The sequence below is a fragment of the Numenius arquata genome, chromosome 12 (genome assembly GCF_964106895.1).
Source record: "Numenius arquata chromosome 12, bNumArq3.hap1.1, whole genome shotgun sequence".
Lineage (NCBI taxonomy): Eukaryota > Metazoa > Chordata > Aves > Charadriiformes > Scolopacidae > Numenius > Numenius arquata.
In genome coordinates, this window is record NC_133587.1 from 11,749,732 (window position 1) to 11,770,377 (window position 20,646).

The 20,646-nt window shown below is 41.7% G+C and overlaps 1 protein-coding gene across 2 annotated transcripts in view; it reads right to left on the reverse strand.

Annotated features, from left to right (window-relative positions):
* TOP1 (DNA topoisomerase I) overlaps window positions 1-20,646 on the reverse strand; it is a 71,875-nt gene that overhangs the window by 37,503 nt on the left and 13,726 nt on the right. Inside the window, exons 3-4 of one of the 2 annotated variants that reach the window (XM_074157434.1) lie at window positions 10,345-10,419; window positions 3,229-3,331 (exon numbers count right to left, since the gene is read on the reverse strand). Coding sequence is in view for 1 of the 2 variants with exons in the window: in XM_074157433.1 (XP_074013534.1) it covers window positions 3,229-3,331 (103 nt within the window). In the remaining variant the exon portion in view is untranslated. The remainder of the gene's footprint in view (window positions 1-3,228; window positions 3,332-10,344; window positions 10,420-20,646) is intronic. The other variant, XM_074157433.1, reaches the window with a different exon arrangement.

A 20,646-nucleotide genomic window follows, 5' to 3' on the forward strand; every position in this document is an offset into this window, starting at 1 on the left:
TTTCAAAACTAGTGAAGTATGGCAATCACAGAGCCCTCACTCTTCTTACCCCAAGAACAATTTTGCTTTTGGTCTTGTTATCATAGAATCATAGAATGGTCCGGGCCGGAAGGGACCTCCAAAGGTCTTCTAGTCCGACCTCCCCAGAGTCAGCCGGGACACCCCCAACTAGACCAGGTTGCCCAGGGCCTCGTCGAGCCTCACCTTGAATATCTCCAGGGGAGGGGCCTCAACCGCCTCCCTGGGCAACCTGTTCCAGTGTTCCACCACCCTCATGGTAAAGAACTTTTTCCTAATATCCAATCTAAATCTACTCTTCTCCAGCTTAAAGCCATTGCCCCTCGTCCTGTCACTGCAGGCCTTTGTAAACAGACTCACCCCAGAGTTATATCCCAGCTGAGAGCCCTTCTGAAAGAGGACAATTCTGCTGTATTTCCCCACAATGCAATTTCCTCCCCTCCCACTGGCGGCAGAATCAAGAGCTATTAAAAATGGCAAAGTGATCAAATGCCCCCTCCCCAGTGCCACCCATCTGCTTGGTGGTACGACAGTGATGGACACTGGACAGTCACACAGGCCATCCTAAAATTCAGACTTCTCTGTTCATCTTGGCTCTGTCCAGGAAAGTATTTTTGTAGTGACTGTAGTAACAGAAACTGAACTGAAACGTGGCTTGCTTCAGCCCTTCCCCATCCTGCCATCCTTGGATCCACACCTTCCATGAGAACACTTGGCAGTCTCCTGGCCACAAGACGTGGTCCATTCAGGTCCTTCCAGCAGTTCCCCTCTAAGTAATTCCCTGCTCATCACACATCTTCCTCCACCCCATGTTGCGAGTTGCTGGGCTATCTCCTTCACAAGACAGTAGTTACCTAAACATAATCCTTACAGACACAACTTACACTTACGGAATTGTGGATGACAGCTGAAATCAAAGGATTTGTGGAAGAAATGCTGAAATTTCAATTATGAAGTCAGTTATTTCTAAAAAGCTTGTCTTAGAAGTCAGCTGGCTTTACACAGTAAGCAGTCACGTACCCTGTGAAGGGGCTGGTGAAGATTTTAGAGCACTCCTGGAGGAGCGATCCAACCACAGCAGCGTACGTGTGTCCTCCCCAAGTACCACATCACCCTGCCCAAGCACCACCTTCAAGATCGGATCTTATGATTCAGCACTAATACATTAATTTGTAAGGTGGTGGTTTTGAAAGGCAGAAAACACTTATAGAAAACTTTTACAAGCTGCACACTGAGCCTGGGGAAGCGAAGTACCACCTTGTGTAGGGGCGGGTGGAACAAGCCAATTTTATTGTCACTTCTTCCCAAAACATGCCCTGCAGATGTATGCACTCAATCATGCTATCCACATAGGTGTACCCTATTATGGGACTCAAAGATGCAGCATATTGTGCTCACAGGACAAATGAATGCTTAAGAGATAAATGGAAGTGACTGGAAGCTTTAGGCACAGTGCCTAGAAAACGTGGTGTCTTCCTTGCAGGGATTTCAAGGCAACAGTGTAGGGAGGAAGGAGTTACTTGAAGATAAAGCATGATTACATATCTCATGAGCTACATCTCACAAAACACATTAGCCATTCTTATCTCCTTTCCACTGTTTCGGTATTTATTGTTTACATAATCAGTAGCGTGCGGCTTCAAGTTATGTCACAATTAGTTCTTTCAGTTAAAAATATGCTGACCATTTTGAACTCCTACACAAGTAAGATCAAATCATTAATGAACTCTGGAAATTTAAAGATAGTTTATATTACTCCTTACAAAAGGGTGTACTTTGCTAAAATTGCAGGAGAATGTTTTTTTCAAGTGAAGCAATGAACATCTGGAAATGCCAGACAGTCAATTTTGGGGTGCATGCTTGAAGATCAGAAAAGTGAAAATCAGAAATCAAGGCAATATAGATATGTGAGCAAAGAAGAGTGCAAATAATGTGTCCAAAGCATTTCATCTTTGCTGTGGAAGCCAGTAAATGCTGCAAGTTATTTGGCCTAGATTTCCCCCCCCCCCCCCCGCTGTCAACTCTTCACTCTCAAGAAAAAAGAAGAAACATATTATGGAACAGTAAGGTTGTGTAACTTCTCAAAAGGTCACAGAAACGCAAACACAGCGCGACCCCAATAAAACAAACCCACTGCTCATCACAGACTCTCTCCTTCTTTCCGGGCTTCTTTTTAAAAGAAATGATTGTTAGCACAAGCTTTTTTATTCATTTTTAGATTGTGTTATCACAGCTGCACAGCAATTAGTTAGTAACACTTGCTTGGCCACAGCATAAACACTATCTGCCATTCACCAAATGTCACAACAGAAACTTACCCTCCAGGGACTGTATTTTGGCAAGTTTCATTGTCAATGTAGACTCCGTGGCTCTCCTACGTCAGGAATTACACCTAGGAAAGCTTTTCTGAGTAACATCCTAGGTGTGACGTACTTGCCCTGTGCTCCATCACAACCAAATCCCCACAGACAAACCTGCACATCCTGGTTCTTGCAGGGGATGGTATTAACTGGGGCGTGGAATTCACCACCACCTCAAGAGCTACAGGTCATCACAGAATAAATAAGCGCTTATGTTCAGCATGAATGAGATGGGAGGCGACTGGTATGAAACACCTTCCTCATATAGTGGCAGGGTAGTATATCAATCACATCAGACAAAACAGCACGCAATCCTTTCAAATTCATCATCTAACCTAGCAGAAGTTCAGAACACTGCCTCACAGAGTCGGGACATACAGCCATTATGGTAGCAGGCCAAGGACATCATCATTCCAGGGACCAGCTTTCCAGACACTTCTAATTATGAGGAGGCTTACTAATCACATCAGGTTCATCTATGCTACAACAGTGGGGTTTACAGCAACACTCGAGAGAGCTTCGCATTTCTGACAAACAATTGGAACCACACACAAAACAAGACTATGAACAAAACCAATCCATCTTCATGGAGGTGAAGTTAAACTAGTTTTCAATGCCTTAACACTAAGCTACAATAATCTTTTATACGTAAGCATTGGCTCCCATTTGAAAGATTCACCGCTTCAGGGACCCATAGGGAAATGCATGCAGTGACAGAAGTTAGGCTTATAGCACCTACACTCAAACCACACTCAAAATTCCATCCTCATATATTGTCAGAGTAACTCTTGCAAGACTGAACGTGTAACACTGTTTTAGCCTACGAGGACTTCATCGACTTTTTCCTCACCTATTACTGTGCTTGGACTTTTCCCGGTCTTTTTCCTTGTCCTTCTTGTGCTCTTTGTGCCGGTGTTCTCGGTCTTTGTGTTTGTCTTTGTGTTTGTGAGAATCTGCAAGCAGAGAGGCAAAAAAAAAAAAAAAAAAAAAAAAAAAATTAAGAAATGAAGTTGGGAGAAAACTCCACGCCTCCCTCATAAACCTCTGCAACTTTCCCCGCCCCGTACCAGTATTTTCTGTGATTCAAAATTTGTAACAAAAAAATCTTAGTTTCAGAGGTCCTAAGTGGATTCATTGTTCCTGCAGCACAAGTTAATTCGTCTTGGCAACGGCTGCCTTTACACGGTCTTTAGCTCAATGACCTTTAAATGCTTTACAGACCCTTCTTATTAAATAGCTGAGTATGGCTATAGCAAGTTCAATCTTACTTGGCAGATGGGAAACTCAGCTTCCTATGCCTCTAAGTATTTCATGTCAAATAGATTATAAGGATACAGGAACGGTGCATAAAGCTGAAATGTTAGGCTTGCTGAATTCTAGAATTTAGACCACTACTTCCACAAGTTTCTAGTCTACACAATACAGCCCCCAGCCCAATTTAAAATCTTAAATCTTATCCCCAGCAGTGCTTGCCATGACAGGGACACAGCAAGGGAAAGGGGGAGTAATGAGGAAAGAGGCAAAGAAAAGGCGAAAACAAAAGAGGGCTAGGAATTCTCTCCTCGCACTTCTCTTCTGCAGGAGACACTTACCTCCCTCCTATCACAGCCCCACCAAGAAAATCCAACTGGTGACAGTTGGAAAACCAAGAGGTGACAGCTGTAATGAGTATGTGATGGTGGGAGCCCACCTACACAGGTTACGACCAGCCAAATTAAGTGACAGGTCAGAAACGCGAGATGGCACTCAAGTAAATCTACACGAACACAGCAATTTTATTGGTATCAACTTCTACTCCGAGTGACATCTCCCATCCTCAGCGACAACTGTACTGTAAAGTCCTTTAAAGCACCAAGGAAATAGATCCAGCACAGAAAATGAGCAACACAGTTGAACTGTAAATAAACTCATTTACAAGCATCTTTAGGTCCTTAAATGTTCTTTATAAGTAGATCAAAAAGGAGCTGAGGCTGAACTAGTACCTCAAAAGGCACTATCATTTACAGTCAAGGTCACCATAATGTGTGACGTGTGTGCATGTCCAAAGACTCCCTCCAGGGTTGGGTGGTTTGGGTTTTTCTTTGTTTGTTTGTTTGTTTTTTTCAAACATGCAACTCAAATTAAGTAACCTTCTCAGGATACTTAAAAGGCTGTGCTGACTTTGGCAACTGTTTTCAGATCATAGCACCAGAATTTCCACCAGAGATTTTGGATGTAAGGTATTAATGCTTAATTAATTGTAAAGTAATAGTAGCCTCTAAAAAGGCTATTGTCCCTTCACTAAGAATAGGAAACTGCAAGACAAGGATTTTGTGACTTTCAGTCACATGGGAAATGCATTGCAGCCCCAGGAACAAGCTCAGCCTCCTGACTCCAACTCTTTCACCACACATTCATTTTTCTCCTAAACTGACACCAGCTCTTATAACCTCAAAACATTCAACTGGTTTTAGTGGAAACATACCCACAGTCACATTTCCCCAGAATATGGTTTTAATCTCTTGCTTTCTGTAACTTCAGCTATTTTTTTCAGACACCTGCAGTAAGACAACAACAACCAAGATATGTACACTGACGTTCAAGCCTCCAACTTGCCTTCTACATCTTTCCTTGATCCTCCTGAACATGGCAACATTTGCTTAGTGCCTTGGTGTATGTATACACTATGTACATTTAAAGCACAAGATTTAGTTTTCTGTATTTTGATATACAGGCACGTGGCAGGTTATGTGAAACATTTGGTGTTATAGCATAAAACACCTAAAGAGTTTTCAAGTACCTAAACAGCGAAATCTATTTCACAGCAGGCATCTCCAGCAAACTGCGTGGGGACCGGACACCTACACTCTGAACTGCCAAGAAGCAATTTCTCGGAACCCTTCTTCCCACCAGGACAACACATATTTCACTGGCAAAAATGTTTTCGCAGTGCATTTCACACTTACAATTCCTCAGTTTAGCCAGTAGCTGGAAGCTCAGGCTGTTTGCAAACTGCTTGGGTTTTATTCCACAGAGAGTTCACTCACTGATTCCTAAAGCACTGGCTGAAGTGAACAGTCACCTATTTACACTTGATGAATAAGTAAATTGCTAGAAAAACCATCATGATGCTATACATAGAACTATGTACACTCATTTTATAACATATTCACTTTTGAAGGACGCACATACCAACATAGTGTCTTTTTTTTTCTGCCAACCAATCGACGGAAAACATGCGCAACTGAGCTCAATACTATTCTCTTTAGAGCTTACAACCACAAGATTATTTTTCACAAAAAAAGGGCAAAACAGAAGAGTCGTTTACCTTCATCACTAGATTTCCTTTCAGCTGACTCATGCTTTCCAGTTGAAATTAATATTTACTCTTGAAAAGTAGTTCCAGGACTATACCCTGGAAATGCTGGAGTCAGACATCTATTTCCTCAATCCTCTGCACTGCTTGCAATGATTCGGTATTTTCACACAATTAAAGCCTCGTCCAGCAGGAAAAAAAAAAAAAAAAAAAAAAAAAGCGTCTGACCAGTTAAATGAGCTCTGCTTGCCAGTATTGGTCACACCGCTCAGCTTTCCTTTGCTGTCTACCAAAGGATTTCTGGCAGGAAGGTGGTTCATAGAGGTTTTTGGGCTAAAAGGCAGCCCAAAGGGGCTGGGAACAGGAGGTTGCGTGCATGGTCTTGAAAGCAGAAGGGGAAAACTGGGACCAGAGCTTCCACCTGAGCCCAGCCCAGACTGGGTAAGTACTTGAACACTGTCAATTCAGTACTTCTCCATGGAGGTAAGTGTGCCACCTCCCAGACATGTCTCCTAAGAATTCAATTATTCTGGACTATTTGCCTATTATTCAGACTCAATGGCGTTGCTTCCCGACACAATGCCATGAGGTAGGTTAAGAACAAAGAACTTCAAAAGAGTTTATTAAATAGTCTTGAGAAGACACATGTGTGTCCTCAGAAGGCATTCAAGCTCTTGCCTTTTTTTTTTTTTTTTTTTTTTTTTTTTTTTTTTTTTTTTGAGGGTGGAGCTGGCTGAAGTTCAGCAGGCTGGGTCATTAAAAAGGACAGAATTCTTTTTTTGGCATATCACACAAGAAGTGCTTTGTTCCAGACTGGCTTTATCCAGGAGTCCAAGTTGATGGTTATTGGGTGGCTGACATGAAACAAATTTAGCCATTTCACTCCAGTTTGTATACTCACTTCTCAGAAACCAATACAGCATCACCTCCAACTGAATTCCACAGGCAACAGATGACTGGATTGGGGACAAAACAAGACACAGTGGGTCGCCCTGCACCAAAGCTCATCAACACAGAAGTGATCAACAGAAGTGTTCCTGGCTGTAATATAACTTCTTTGATATATTTAGCGTATGGATTCCTAGAAGAACCTTCCAGCCTCTAGTAAGTCTCTCCCAGCTTGCAGCCGATGAGCAGTTGAATAGGTCCAGAATGAGGTCAGACATTATCACACATTTAGATTTGTTTCCTGCCTTTTACGCCTTCCGTTAAGTATGTCTGCTCACTCTAATGCTAAACAAGGAGATAAATACTTTTCCTTCTCCAAGAGCATTAGCAAAATCCACTCTCTACTGTGAGCAAAGTTCAAACCCCAGAAAACTCGTGTGATATTTAAAATTGAAAAGTCTCTCTCCAGCATCAAGGTTACAGCAGGGACAGGGGTTACACTCACTGGGCAAGGATCCATTCCCCCTAAGGCTCTCCCTTCAGTATCCTCTAACCCAAACAGAGCTTTTGGCATCTCCTCTGTTCTCGAAAGCTTGACGTCTCTGGCACTGGATCTCTGTCTGTTAATGCTGAGCCTGGTATGTCTCCAAAAGATTACTGCAGTCCCTGTACTATTCCTGCCATTCCCCCTGTACCTCCAACAATCACGAGCAGCTCTGCATTTTTGTACGTTGATTCATCTCTCAACTCTGTTTAATTACAAGGATGCCTGATTTAAAGATGGGAAATTCTAAGCACTTTTGGTCTGTGGCTCTGTTTTGCCCCCCACCCCCACCCCTCGCCTTCGCTCCACCACTAAGTCTCCGGGGAAAGGCTGAGTCATAACCCTATTTGCAATACTTGTATATACGGACTACTGGAACAGTACAGTTTTACTCTTTCTCCAGGAACAGAGCTGTAAAAGGTTAGGCATCTCTAACTACAGCACGACAAGAACAGCAATGGAGTCAAAGGAAGCCCTCCTGCAGCAGGCAGTTGCCACCTGGAGAGGCAGGATGGCAACGGAGAGGAAGGCGAGCAGCCTCTGTTCATAACAAGAACGACCCCTGCATTAACCGATTAGTCTGGTGACAAAACAATTATGTGGGACTATACCGTTGTAATTCATTACACTAATTCATTTGCTTCTAAAACACTTCCGAACATCCTCCTCCACACCCCACCCCTCCCCAGAAAGATTACTTCCATAGCACAATCAAGGGAAGCAGGCCTACTTCTGACATCAATATTTCAGTTTTGACAGCAACTTTTCTAATAAAATCCTCAAGCCACAGAGAGGGGCATAAGTTCTTGTATGCCCAGTCAGCAAAACCATCAATATTATTTGAGAACGTTATCGCTGCCATGTGATACAGAACACTCTGGATGCCATTTTATCCCACTACATTTTATACCATTTTCATCATTTTGCATTAGATTTTTTTTTTTTTTTTTTTTTTTTTTAAGAACTGAGAAAAAAAGATGTGAGCAACAATCTGGTCCTTCTCATTTCTCCTACATTAAGCGAGATAGATGGCAAATTGACACCTGGTAACCCCAATTTCTGGTTAACAGTAGCTCTTCCAGAGAAATCTATTAGCCTTCCATATTTGCTGTCTTTTGGTTCACCTTCTTTCAAGTTTTTGTGGGCATAATTTCAATACCTCATTAACCTGCTTACAGAAAGGTTTGTGCCAGCTGCCTTTGTTCTTTTGAAATGTTTTACCAGGTGCTGGGGATAAGGACTTTTTGTGTTTTCCTTCTGGTTCCAGCAACACCCCAATTGCTTTTCCTCTCATTAGAGAGCCTAGAAACACCTCAACTGGTGTGTGCGCTCCTATTTCATCCGTTCGAAGCCTCATCTCAACGCTTCTCTACACTGATGTCCTGAAAGGCGATTTAAGCTTACTTGATTTAAACCCAAATCTGAAGACGCAGCATCAAAAATCCAGTCAAAAAAAACCCCGTTTTTAACTTCTTGTTACTCCAGTGACACTTCTGCTTCAGAGGAGTGGCTGAGATTTCTGCCCCAGTTTAAGTCCAGTGCCTCAATATTAGTTATTTGTTACAAGAGAAGCATACTCATTCAGGGTCACTGGTGTGTAGGAGTACGGTGTGCTCTCTATCACCCATACATTCAGCCGTCCCAAACCTGAAGTACGAGAAAGAAGCCCTTTCCTACCAGCATGGAGGACACGTATGATGAAACCAGCAGGGTCTTGTCAGCCTCTCCTCTGGAAAGGAGAAGTCAGTCTTAAAAAAAGACTTCTCCAGTTCCACTGCTAAATTATGCAGCCAAAAGGGAGGTAATTCAGTAACACTGGGTTAGGTTCAAAAGCTGGTCAAGTCCAAATACTTCTCATGAGCGTTTCTGTCACTTGAGGAATGGTCCCTTCGCAGCTCAACCACCACCTCCGTTAGACCATTAACTCCACAACCGCAGGCTTTTTACTATTTACGCCGATTTTCTTCTCACCTGTAGTGACGGAAAACTAAGCAAAGCAAAAAGACTCTGCATGACCTAAATGAAACAGTTTTACTTATTTTTCTCCCCGCCCTAGCTCTCCTCAAAAGTAGGAATCTTAAAACTGCAGATGATCAGAAAAAAAGGTCTCTTACTTTCAAGTTACTCAGGTTTTATCATTTATTACCATTTATTTTGCCAAACTGTATTACTTTTAGAGTTTTAATTTCTTTTATGTTGGCTATAAAAAGACTACTATTAAAATTATTAAAGTTCAGCTGCTGAAATGATGGCAAGAAGGGCTACGAATGTTCAAACATGTGAATGTAGTTCCAGGTGTCTAGAATGCTCTTCATATTCCTGGCACAGAACATGTACTTTTGCCTTAGGCATTAGATCAAAATGGTTTAGTGTTGCACTGACTTTTACAATGTACAGATTATATCAGCAAGTAGAAAGAGTGTAGCATTTAGTCATTATTCAAGATCTTCAACACCAATAGTGCCGGGGTTAGCAGATTACCTAAACAGGCAACAGTAATCCCACATGTAAAGGTTGCTCTGGGAGGTTCTGGTCAATTTATTAATTGTTCACCTGAGAAAGCAACCGCTGTGCAGGGATGAAAAAGCCCATTTGCAAACTCCATATGGCTCAGAAGAGCAACCATATGGAGAAAGTGGCATGGTCTGAGGCACAGGGGACCAGGATCCTCACTGGTAGGGAGGTTATGACTTTGGATTAGTCCTCAGACTTTACATGCTTTGATTTAACAATTTTAAGGCATGTACAGTAATACCACCTAATCAGTCTGGAAGAGGTTAAAACTTCTCTAAAATATTTGTATTCCAGTTGGAGGAAGTCACAGTACGATGATGGTGTTCCAGTAATTGACTACACAGTTTCCAGAGTTTGTTTAAATGGATTGTCATTGCTGTAGCCCAAAAAAAAGGGACAAAAAGCTACTGGACTGAAAACAGAACAGCATCCGGGTATCAGAGACAACACCTTTCCCAATGAATCAGGGCAGACTGAAAAAGAAAAAAGCAGAACTGTAGGTATGAAAGATACAGAAACTGGAAAACATCTATATGCAGCTAGAAGTGTCAAAAGCAGAAAACATACCCAGAAGGCATGTTCAGAGAGAGATGATGGTATTGTGGATGATGCTCTGGAGCAGAAAACCATAATCTAAAATAAACTTCCTTTGTGAAACTGGATATGTCATTTACTGGCCTAATGGCCCTATTTACACAACTACAGAATACACATAAAACATTTACCCTGGAAAGGTACTGCAGGTCTGTTTGCTGTGCTGTTTTATTTCTCCAACAGCTGACTGCAAATCATTTGGAATCCTGAAATGAGAGTGACTGAAACACTGAGACCACAATTTGAGTCCCCAGTAACCTAAGCATGAAATAAAAGAAGCAGGTCCCAGGTTTTCAGTAAGTGTCAAGAAAGGAAAGCAACTACAATACTGAAACAAGGCTTCTGCTTCCTCATTCAGAGTGCCTTAATGGCACATATTAACAGCACAGATACACCTTTCAAAAGCAACTTCACACGCAAGGCAAGACATCTCCACAATCAACACTGCTATGGAAAGCTACTCCTAAATCCTTAAAATCCTTTAAATCAAATTCAAATTAAGTACAATTACTGTTACCACAGACTTACTTCACATCACAAACTTACTTCACTTCAGGTGCATCACTTGGTCTGATGCACCAGTTCAAGGAGGCTGACACCACAGTGCTCACTGTTTCCCTCCACAAACGAGAATAAAATATGAGTTTTATCATTTGCTGCAAAACAACTGAATTAATTTTTATTAAGCACAAGGAGAACACACTGAGCAGCTCTTGGTTGCAAAGCTTAGATCATTCATTTTCCAATCATATAAGGGAAGAAATAGAAAAACAATGTGTGAAAGCTTCATGAAAAGGGAGCTTGGAAAAGCACAGCAGAAAAGCCAAACAGTTTATCCTTTCTAAAGCAGGAACTTTATTACTAAAATTAAGACTCCACCAGAATGCATTCTTCCTTTTTCTAAGGGTTCAAATGAAGAAATATATCATCACTGAATAGATTTGAGTCAACCTATTTTCCAGGCTATAGTTACTGCAAGACGAAAGTCCTTCTGGGCTGAGCCAGAGCTGATCAGACGGCAAACTCTGCCAAAGCCTGAAAACTTAATACTTTTGGTAGAAATAGAGTAAAACCAATGACCTCGCAACCCCTCTCCACACTTCAGCAGTTACTTCAGGCAAGAGATACTACAGGGATGGACAGATATTATATTTTTTTCCTTAAAAGGACTTTGCTGGAAAACTTGGCTTCAGAACAAGACAGACCCCTTAGTTACCACATTCTTCATTAGTCTTGTCATTTTAAGGCCCTGTATTCCCTGCTGTTGAACAGAGGGAAAGGAAGAAACCTGTGGAATGACCTGGTGATGAATCTTAATGGGGAAATATAGATAGACAGATAAAGAATTGTCTCAAGCCATTCTCTGTCCTTTAGAATAGCTACTACCAACTTCTTGAAAAGTTACGTTTATTCTCCAGCAAAGTTTTATTATGCAGGTAAGGATCTTATGCAGCTTTTTAAAAACAAACTTTGCAAAACAAGAAACACACACCTTCTGCTCCACCGAAACCCTGGGGCAACTTCAATCTAAGGAAGAGAGGTAAACAACGTGACACAACTGCTAACAGCAAGAGTGCGACGGGCACAGGACCAAGTCTGCAAGCAGAGCTGTACACTCGTTTATCCATCCCGAACTTGAAAGGTTTATCATGGATAGGTTAAGGAGGCCAGACAAAAACCACAGGCTGATCACTCCTATCGTGTGTGACTGAAGCCTCTGGGACATGAAGTTAAACTGAAGCAAATGTCATTGCTGGCATTTCATCAGTCTAAACCAACCTGCAGAAGCTGGGCAGGTAAAGCAAGACGCGCTGTGAGAGCCTGTAAAGAGAAGGTCAGATACACTTTAGTGCATGTTTTGAGTCCTTCAAATTTTTTTCCAGCCATACTGGATTAAGCGCTTATTTTCTGAGCACCTCATTTTTTCACCTGTTGGGGAGGTACCTAATGCTCTGTGGGTAATTAATACTTAAGTAAGTGAGACAGCTATGTGGTGTAAAGGGAAGCTGACCTTAAGAAACTGCTACACTGCAAGCATTTTGCAGCAAAACAGCTAAGGGTGCAGACAGCAGCAGCAGGTTTAATGACCCGTCAGTGCCTTTCACGTGGCCTCTTCGGGGAGAGGTGGCATGTTCACATATGCCTATTCCACAGCAGATCTCAGTGGCTGGTAACAAATGCATAAAATCACTGCAAGTAGAATTGCAGTAGACGATACTCGACAAAGGACAAGGCTGAGGAAGCCTTATAAAGCATGAAAATACATGTTTGATCATTACAGAAAGGCTAAATTAATAGCTGCTTCTTACACATGCCAAAGGGCTCCCAACCGAGAGGCAACAATGAAGTTTCAACCCATTATTTGCATTCAAAAAACAAAAAAGTTAAATGTGAACAGAGACATGTGTTTCCAGGGATTCCCAAGATGTAAAACATTCTCCTGTAATTGTATAAATAAGAGTTAGAGACTGAAACCCATTAGTATGTTTCCACTAACAAAGCAGAACAAAACAGAACAGCAAGTTAAAGCTTCAGGGAAATGACCAGCATCAGCGAACAGCTTAAAAGGCTGCTGTGCTGGCTTGGGAGAGAGAAAAGTCCAGAGTCGTCTCTTAAGGAAATAAGATAAGAGCAACCTTGTTCTTGTCCCTAATGATATTTATTCTTATAAGGCTACACTGTTTTGTGAGTAGAAGTACTTATTTTCCATTGCCTCCTCCATTCAGAACGTGAATACCCTGCATTAACATTCTTCCCTTACTGGGGTAGAAATAGTTTCAGCAATTTTTTCCTGTTGCTTTATGAGTCTACACCCACATGAATAAACAAAGTTATGCACTGCATGTACATATTTAAAGAAGCAGCAAAACTGAAGATACGCTGTTGCCCTAAGTTTCAAAAGCTGTGGCCCATCACGTCTCTGCACATCAGGAGGCCAGGATGCGGCCGAGAGCAGGACCTAGGGAAAAATCCACACGGTGAGCACTGTGGGATTCAGGAAAGCTCCAGGACAGTCAAGAAATAAAGCCTGGTTGGAAGTACGTGCAAGTTTATAAGGTATCCAAACAGACAGAAAAGTGGAAAGCTTGGCAACTGTAGCAGCCAATGACCCTTTTTAAAGTCAATTCTGTCTGTATCTGGATATCACAACCAGACCCAAAATGCTAAAGGTAAGAGCAAACAAGAGACGGCCACAAGCTTAAGCTTCGTTACCTCTCTGGTTTCAAAAGCCTTACATTCATTGCAAATAAATCTGTATTCCAATTAGCTAACACACGTATATACAGGACTGAGACCCTGGAGGACTTGGGTATATAAGGAGAATCTTGCTGAGGGGGAATACTTGTCACTGATCAGCTCAGGGAGGAAAAGAAATTGCATTAAAAATGTAGTTAAAGGTAGGTTTCCTGTGGATTTCTTTTAGATCCACTAACACCGAACAATTTTTACTGGAGCATCTTATCTCAGGCTTTTCCAAATTCACACCCGTTTCCTCCCCATTGTGCGAAATGCAGCTAACATCACGGGCACAGCAGGAAGGACAGACTCGCTGAGAAAGCCTGGACAATTGTTCCCAAACCAGTGTAGCATCCAGGAGTGCAAACTTTGTTTAAAATTATGAAAGAAGGTGAAATTTACGGGCATTCAAGTAGATAATGCAAGGGAGACTAATCCCATTCTCAGGGTTAGAAAGCAACAAACCTTTAGCACAGATCCAAGGCTTAGCACAGAAACCGTCACACGGTGCTGTCACACACAATCTTCTCCCAGGAAGAGACAAAGGGAGGGATGGACGCGCCCCACCAGAGACGGAGACAAAAAGAGATGCCCAGGGTCACTGGGGAGACGCTCAGGAGCAGAACCAGAGGCACTCCCCGCCCCTGCTCGCCTTCTGCCCTGCTTCTCCAAAGGGTTTGCTACAGCCGGGCAATTGCAACATCTCCAGTAGTGTTTAGACTTCTGAGCTATCAGGGACTGCTGAAGATAACCTATCCCTCACTTCAACACCGTCTAGAGCAAAATGGTTCACTTCATCTTCCTGGTTTGTAGGAATCCTTTTCCTGAATGAGTTCTTGGTTGGCAATTCGGGCTGCAGAATTTGTGGGACAACACATTGCTCCTCAGCAATCCCCTCTCATAAAGGATGTGGATGGAAATACTCACTGCTGCTGAGCCACCGAGCGCCGTTACACCACAGACACTTTTCCTCTGTGTCTGCTTCACAGCTCAGAGAACCCCAGTTTACGCTCAGCTGTAGAATACAAATTGAGCCTAAACCTTAAGCAAGGAGCACAGTGCCGGCTCCCGCCTGCATCGGCCCTCACAGGTAGCTGGGGCTGAATCATCTTCTGCAGATTTTTGACAAAGAATCGCCCGGGGAACAACTTTGAGAGTTCCTTCAGCAGACTGGGTCAAGAGCAAAGAAAATCTTTTGGTGCAATCTGTGACAAATTCACACGGCAGGCAGAGAACTCTGTGTACCGTATTCCATCCGTAGACTGAGTCAGTGCCCCTACCAGAAGGTTTTTCCGCCTCCAACTGCTCTTTATACCATCATTAGAAAGGTGCAAACAACCCAATTTGTGATGCGAATTCAACAGCTGCTTACTGCATGCAAACTTTCAAGACAGGTGAATCGGGAGAAAATAGGGGGAAACAACGATAATTCTTAGTCCTTAGAGAGGATAATAGAAACTTCAGCTATATCAATAAAGAGACTGATATTATTTAGGGGCATAAGAAGAAAAGTTTCAGTTCTAAGCACTTCACTAGCCAACAGGAAAATTGCTGTGTTGTCAGGAATAATTACACTGCAATGATGTCAACTAGAAAAACATTTTCACTTGCTGGCTTTGTAAATCACTAACATTTTTGGATTCACTAAAAAGAGGAAATTTGTAAAGACTCCCTGAAATCCTGACGCTTCCTCAGTGCAGGAGAGACATCTCACCAGTAACTCGCACAGAGCCTGTATTCACACCGACACCACACGAGGACAGGGCTGGCGTGTTTGACCCACAACAAAGGCTCCCCCCAAGCAAAAATTTTACAGAATATAAAAAAAAAAAAAAAAAAAAGCAGCTGCATGGAAATCCTTCTCCTGCAGCAGTCAATGCCCAGCCTCCTGTCAGCAGTCAGGATCACACACAGTTTATACACATGGGAGCAGTACAAGCTGTGCTCAGTATCCTCAGAGGAGAGGCTCTAATGGCATTTGTTCAAAGCCTTTTATTAACCATCCCTTGACAACACAATGTGGCTTTGGCCAGTGCTGGCCTCCTGCTTGCTGTAGGGAGGAACAACTCGAAGAGGTAGCAGCCTTGAGAACAACATAAGGCCTCTGCAATCCTCGGTACTACAGTATAAATTGAGTCTGTAGGACAGAAAAGTAGTTGGTATAAGCTTAAAATCACCTCTGCCATATATTACCACTGTTTCACGTGCTGGAGTCAGATGGTTCTCCTACTACTTGTTTAATATCATGTGTAGTAAGCTGAGCTGATGGAAGAAAGCATGGCCAAAGTCTTACAACAAGTTTGTTTCAGAAGACCAGGCACTTATATTACTTTTATCACACTCAAGCTGGTTCCTTACTGTAGGAGCAACTCCCACACTGATTCCAGCGGCTGTGTTGATGTTTTTTCCCCTATCTACAGTCATTTCTTTCAAGTACAGGTCTGCACTGGATGGATACAGCCCGATTTCACCTCTGTTCCCATTGCAGGTGAGTTAAGCAATCGCTCACCCGTACAGGCCAATTTCAACGGTTGTCTGCAAGTGTCTTATCACCAGAGTCAACTTTGCCACAAGTCCCACTCTCAAGACAAGGGAGGGAATGCAATTCCCCTGCCTTAAGGGGACATTGCCACAATTAGCACACAAGAAGAAACCTGATTCCAGCTAAAATACACAAGAAAGTAAGCAAAAGGTAAACGTTTAATGACAGCTGAGATTTCTGCACTTCCAACTGTACTCCTGAGGCTTCCGAAAGGAAGGGATAGAGGACAAAGAAAGAAGCATCACCACAGCGGTGTGGGTCACAGTAGCTTTAAAAGTGAGTTTTAAATAAGGCTATGATTGCAGTACTTAAATGACTACTAAGTACAGCTCCTAGATACGGTGCACCAAATTCCTCTGGAAGTCTTCAATTTACATCAGAAGACACAAAATGTTACTTAAATCATTGATTTTAATCTCATGCACCTGCAATCTTTTTATTTTGTTAAATCCAGGTCAGGTCTCACTAGCTGGCAACTGTTAAATCACAGTGATACAGATACCTGAATATAAAATGTAACCTGTTAATCCAGGATAACATGCTGTGGTTACTTTATTATGCATAATAAACTCCTAACCTTTTCAATTAAAAAAAGCTCCACACAATATATTATCAGTTTGTTGAGGCTTTTTGCTGGGTTGTTTTTTTTAGTTTTTTTTTGTTGTTTTTTGTTTTTTTTTTTTTTACCAATGTCTTGTATCTTTGCATGGGAATCAGAATTTTATCAAATGCACAGCCAATATTTTCAGATTCCACCTTATGCAAAACTCACAACTGCCTTGAATGAGACGTATGAAGGGGAAAACAACACTTACTGAATTTGTTTCACATCTATAGTCCACTGAAAGAAAACAAGTATAATCCTTGTAGATTGAACTCAACCAATTGCTTCTGGTTACCTCTTTTCTCAATTTTAAGGGTAGTCCATAGTAGCCCCTAATGCAGAAATAACTAGGTATGAAAAGTTAGCTTTCTTTTTCAGCTTTCAAATGGCTTCCACTATCATAGTCACTAAATGGGCTGTTTAAACTGAAGAAAATATGCTGCAGGTGCAGAGTCATCAAAAGTTCGTTTATCACTGCACTTCAAACTCCAAGTGCTTAACAAATTATTTCCATCATATCAGAGGTTCTGCTTTGCAACTACTGCAACATGATCACACTCTCTAGTCTTCAAGTTTTCTGAACACAAAACCTAACATTATTTAAATATTTTAAGAGGTTGGTTGGTGAGAGGGTTAGAAACATGCTTAAAAAAAGAGAGCACTACAGAAGCAACCATAAGGATTTAAGACTTTGTTATTCCTCTCTATTATAACCCAAAATGAGAAAAACAAGTTATGTAGCTCATTTTCAGGAGTATTCCAAAGGAAAAAATAAGAAATATTTCTTTCCACTTGATTATTCGACAACAGAAATAGGCAAAGGAAACAAGCAGAACATCTAAGACTATTTACAATCTGATAATTTATTCCTGAATGATTCAACTGTAGGGCTAGGAAAAACTATTTTTAAAAGTTTCTTGGCTGCCAGTTTTATGTATGTTGAGACAAAATTTTTAAAAGATTATTACGATTCTTACTAGAGTCAAATCAATAGATCTGTTAAAATTTATTATGAATTTTACATGAAGGAGTAATAGCACCTTGAAAGCTGTGGCCACTCCAGCTAATTGAGTGGTTCACTCCTCCGCAGAGCCCAGAGCAGCGGCTGTGCTGTCCCCTCCTCTCCTCCTCCTCCTCCCAGTATTTCAAACCTGTGGCAGACAAAGCCACTTCTGGGAGTGAAAGTGCCACCCAGGTGCCCAGCAGCAGAAAGCCACCATCACGCTCTCCAGAGTAAGTTCTGCTTTACCCAAAAGAGCACAGCAGCCCTAGTGGTTTCCAAAACCCCAATAGCATAATACATTTAACTGGTCCCAGTTTGCACGCATTTCAATGATGCTATTTTGCAAGTTCTAAAGTGCACCAATTTATTTTTGAACTTGGATCTGCTTTACAACTAGTAATTATCTTACTTCCTGTACTCCAGGCCCCAGCAGACAAGAAAAAACTTCCTCTTTTTCCTGTGATCACCACTGCAACCAGTGATCCTTTTACTTGATACAATCAGATGTAAAAACACACCGATACTGAAACACCAGAGCCTTAAGTTTACATTAATGATTGTGGTAGTACTGAGTAAAGCCTGTAAGTGGGAAAACTAAGTGACAAGTAGCCCTAATACCATAAGATAGAATTTATATGAATAACCTATTCTGAAAATTAGTAAATGACATGAGAGACTGAACTCCACATGCCATCTCCAAAACGAAGCTGCACGGATAGGACCACTCCTGGAGAAAGGGGCATAATAAAATTGAAAGTTAAGTAACAGCTTGTAGCAATAATGTTTCTCTTCTAGTGAGGGTGTATTAAATACCCCAAATTTGTTGGAGGTGGTATAAATTCAATCCGATTTCCTAAGGACATTTGTTTACATCTCTAAGAGGTGAAACAGCTAGCAGTCTTGGCTCAAGAAAGGATCTACAACCAGAAAAACAGTTCAACGTAGGTTTTTGCAATAAGATACTTTAAAGTACCAGTTACATTGAGACAGCAAGATACCTTCTGCCCCTATAGTCACTGACAAGTACTGGAATCCTGTCTGCTAGCACTGTACAGTAAGAGCTACCCTGACAGAGAAACTACAATTTATTTATTTATTTTTAAGTGAAAGCAATAACCACAGACAAGCCAAACAGGGAGACAATTTGCCAATACCAAGCAGCACATTCTGAGAAAAATCTAACTTTGCTACCATTTAAAGTGTGCAGTTAGAGTCAAATCCAGCATTTGTTCCACCAAGGAGTGCATCAGAAGTTGCTTTATGAACTACAGCCCCATCTGACACACAAGAGTAATTCCGGCTTGATTAAGCGCAAAGGAAAATTGTAGTGACCTACAGGGAAGAAAGAAACATCATCTGACTCTCGGTGTACAAAGATACTTGACAACTTATTTCTGTACTGACACCTTTTTGGTGTACCAATCTCCTCAAGGGATTTGATCTGAATTTAATTTTGTACGTAAATAAACCCCTTTGGATCACAGGATCTGGGAAATCACACACTTGCAGTTAGCAAAGTGCTAACCACACTGCCTAATATACCGGCAGTATACTGGTATGGATACCTGGCAGTGATGGGGAGGAGACAGAGAAGATTTAAGAAATAGCTGACAGGATGGAGAACTGGCCAAATGACACCAACGTCAGAACATGGAAATAAGAGACCTATGAGAAACCTAAAAACGACACAAATTTGCTTTATGGATACTTAGAGGAAAGTCCTTCTGATTACCAGATCTTGTCTGAACTGAAAACTAGTGGAAAACTTTTCTTTCCAGTCCCTGAAGCAACTATGATAAAAGTCACCAATTATACTTGTTAGGAGCCCATGTACTACAATTATTTATTTGTTTTTAATACTTTTTTTCAGTACTGGGGGAAAACAACTGAAGTGAGGGCTTCTTTGACTCAGTTCTCCTATAGAGCTAATCACCAAAGACTAATTCCAGAGCTCTGCTGCGATTAAACTGTTAATAAAGACAAACAAACAAACAAACAAACAAAAAAAACCACTATAAAAACTCAGATTAGGAAAAAAAAATTAAAAAATTAAATCAAATGGCAATTTATTTCAGCTCCATTTAAAAAGTAAATATTTGCCATATGCAAGTCAGTAGACTTCTTCCCTAGGACTTCTCTATAAAAACTCAACTGAGAAGTGTTCCCTTCCCCAGCTCAAAGGCCCTCCCAAAACACAAACACACTGATGTTATGCAAAAAGGACTCCTTGAACAACCTGCTAAGGAGTTCCCTTTGGGATTTAAGGTTTCTTAGTCTTGATTAGAGTCTGAGCATGAGGCTCCTGTGCCTGAGTGGATGGGTGGGGTATTTACAGAAAGGGAGAAAAGGCACAAGAACTTAAATTAAAAACAAAATAATTCTGCCATTAACAAATGAGGCTCACATCTGTTTTGAGCACTGTTTCATGTTCTTGTGAAATACAGCTACAGGGGACTTTTATTTCACAAAACAATGCTCTACAGCTTCATTCTCTATAAAGGAATCCGTTTAAAAACATACACTTTAACTTCAGTACACAAAGACTTAGTAAATCTCCTGATCCTTTGGAAATGGCTGAGGTACTTTATGCCTTCTTTGCCTCAGTCTTTAATAGTAAGACCAGTTGTTCTCTGGGTCCCCAGCCCCCTGAGCTGGACAACAAACTGGATGGGGAACAGAATGAACCCCCCCATAATCCAAAGGGAAATGGTTAACGAGCTGTTACACCACTTAGATGCACACAACCTATGGGGCAGGATGGGATGCACCCGAGGGTGCCAAGGGGGCTGGCAGAAGTGCTCACCAAGCCACTTTCCATCATTTCTCAGCAGTCCTACGTGGCACAGACAAGGACAACCAGGTGATCAGGCACAGTGAGCATGGGTTTATGAAAGGCAGGTCCTGCTTGACAAACCTGATCTCCTTCTATGACAAGGTGACGAGCTCAGTGGACGAGGGAAAGGCTGTGGATGTTGTCCACCTAGACTTTAGTAAAGCCTTCAACACCATTTCCCATAGCATTCTCCTGGAGAAACTGGCCAGGTTAT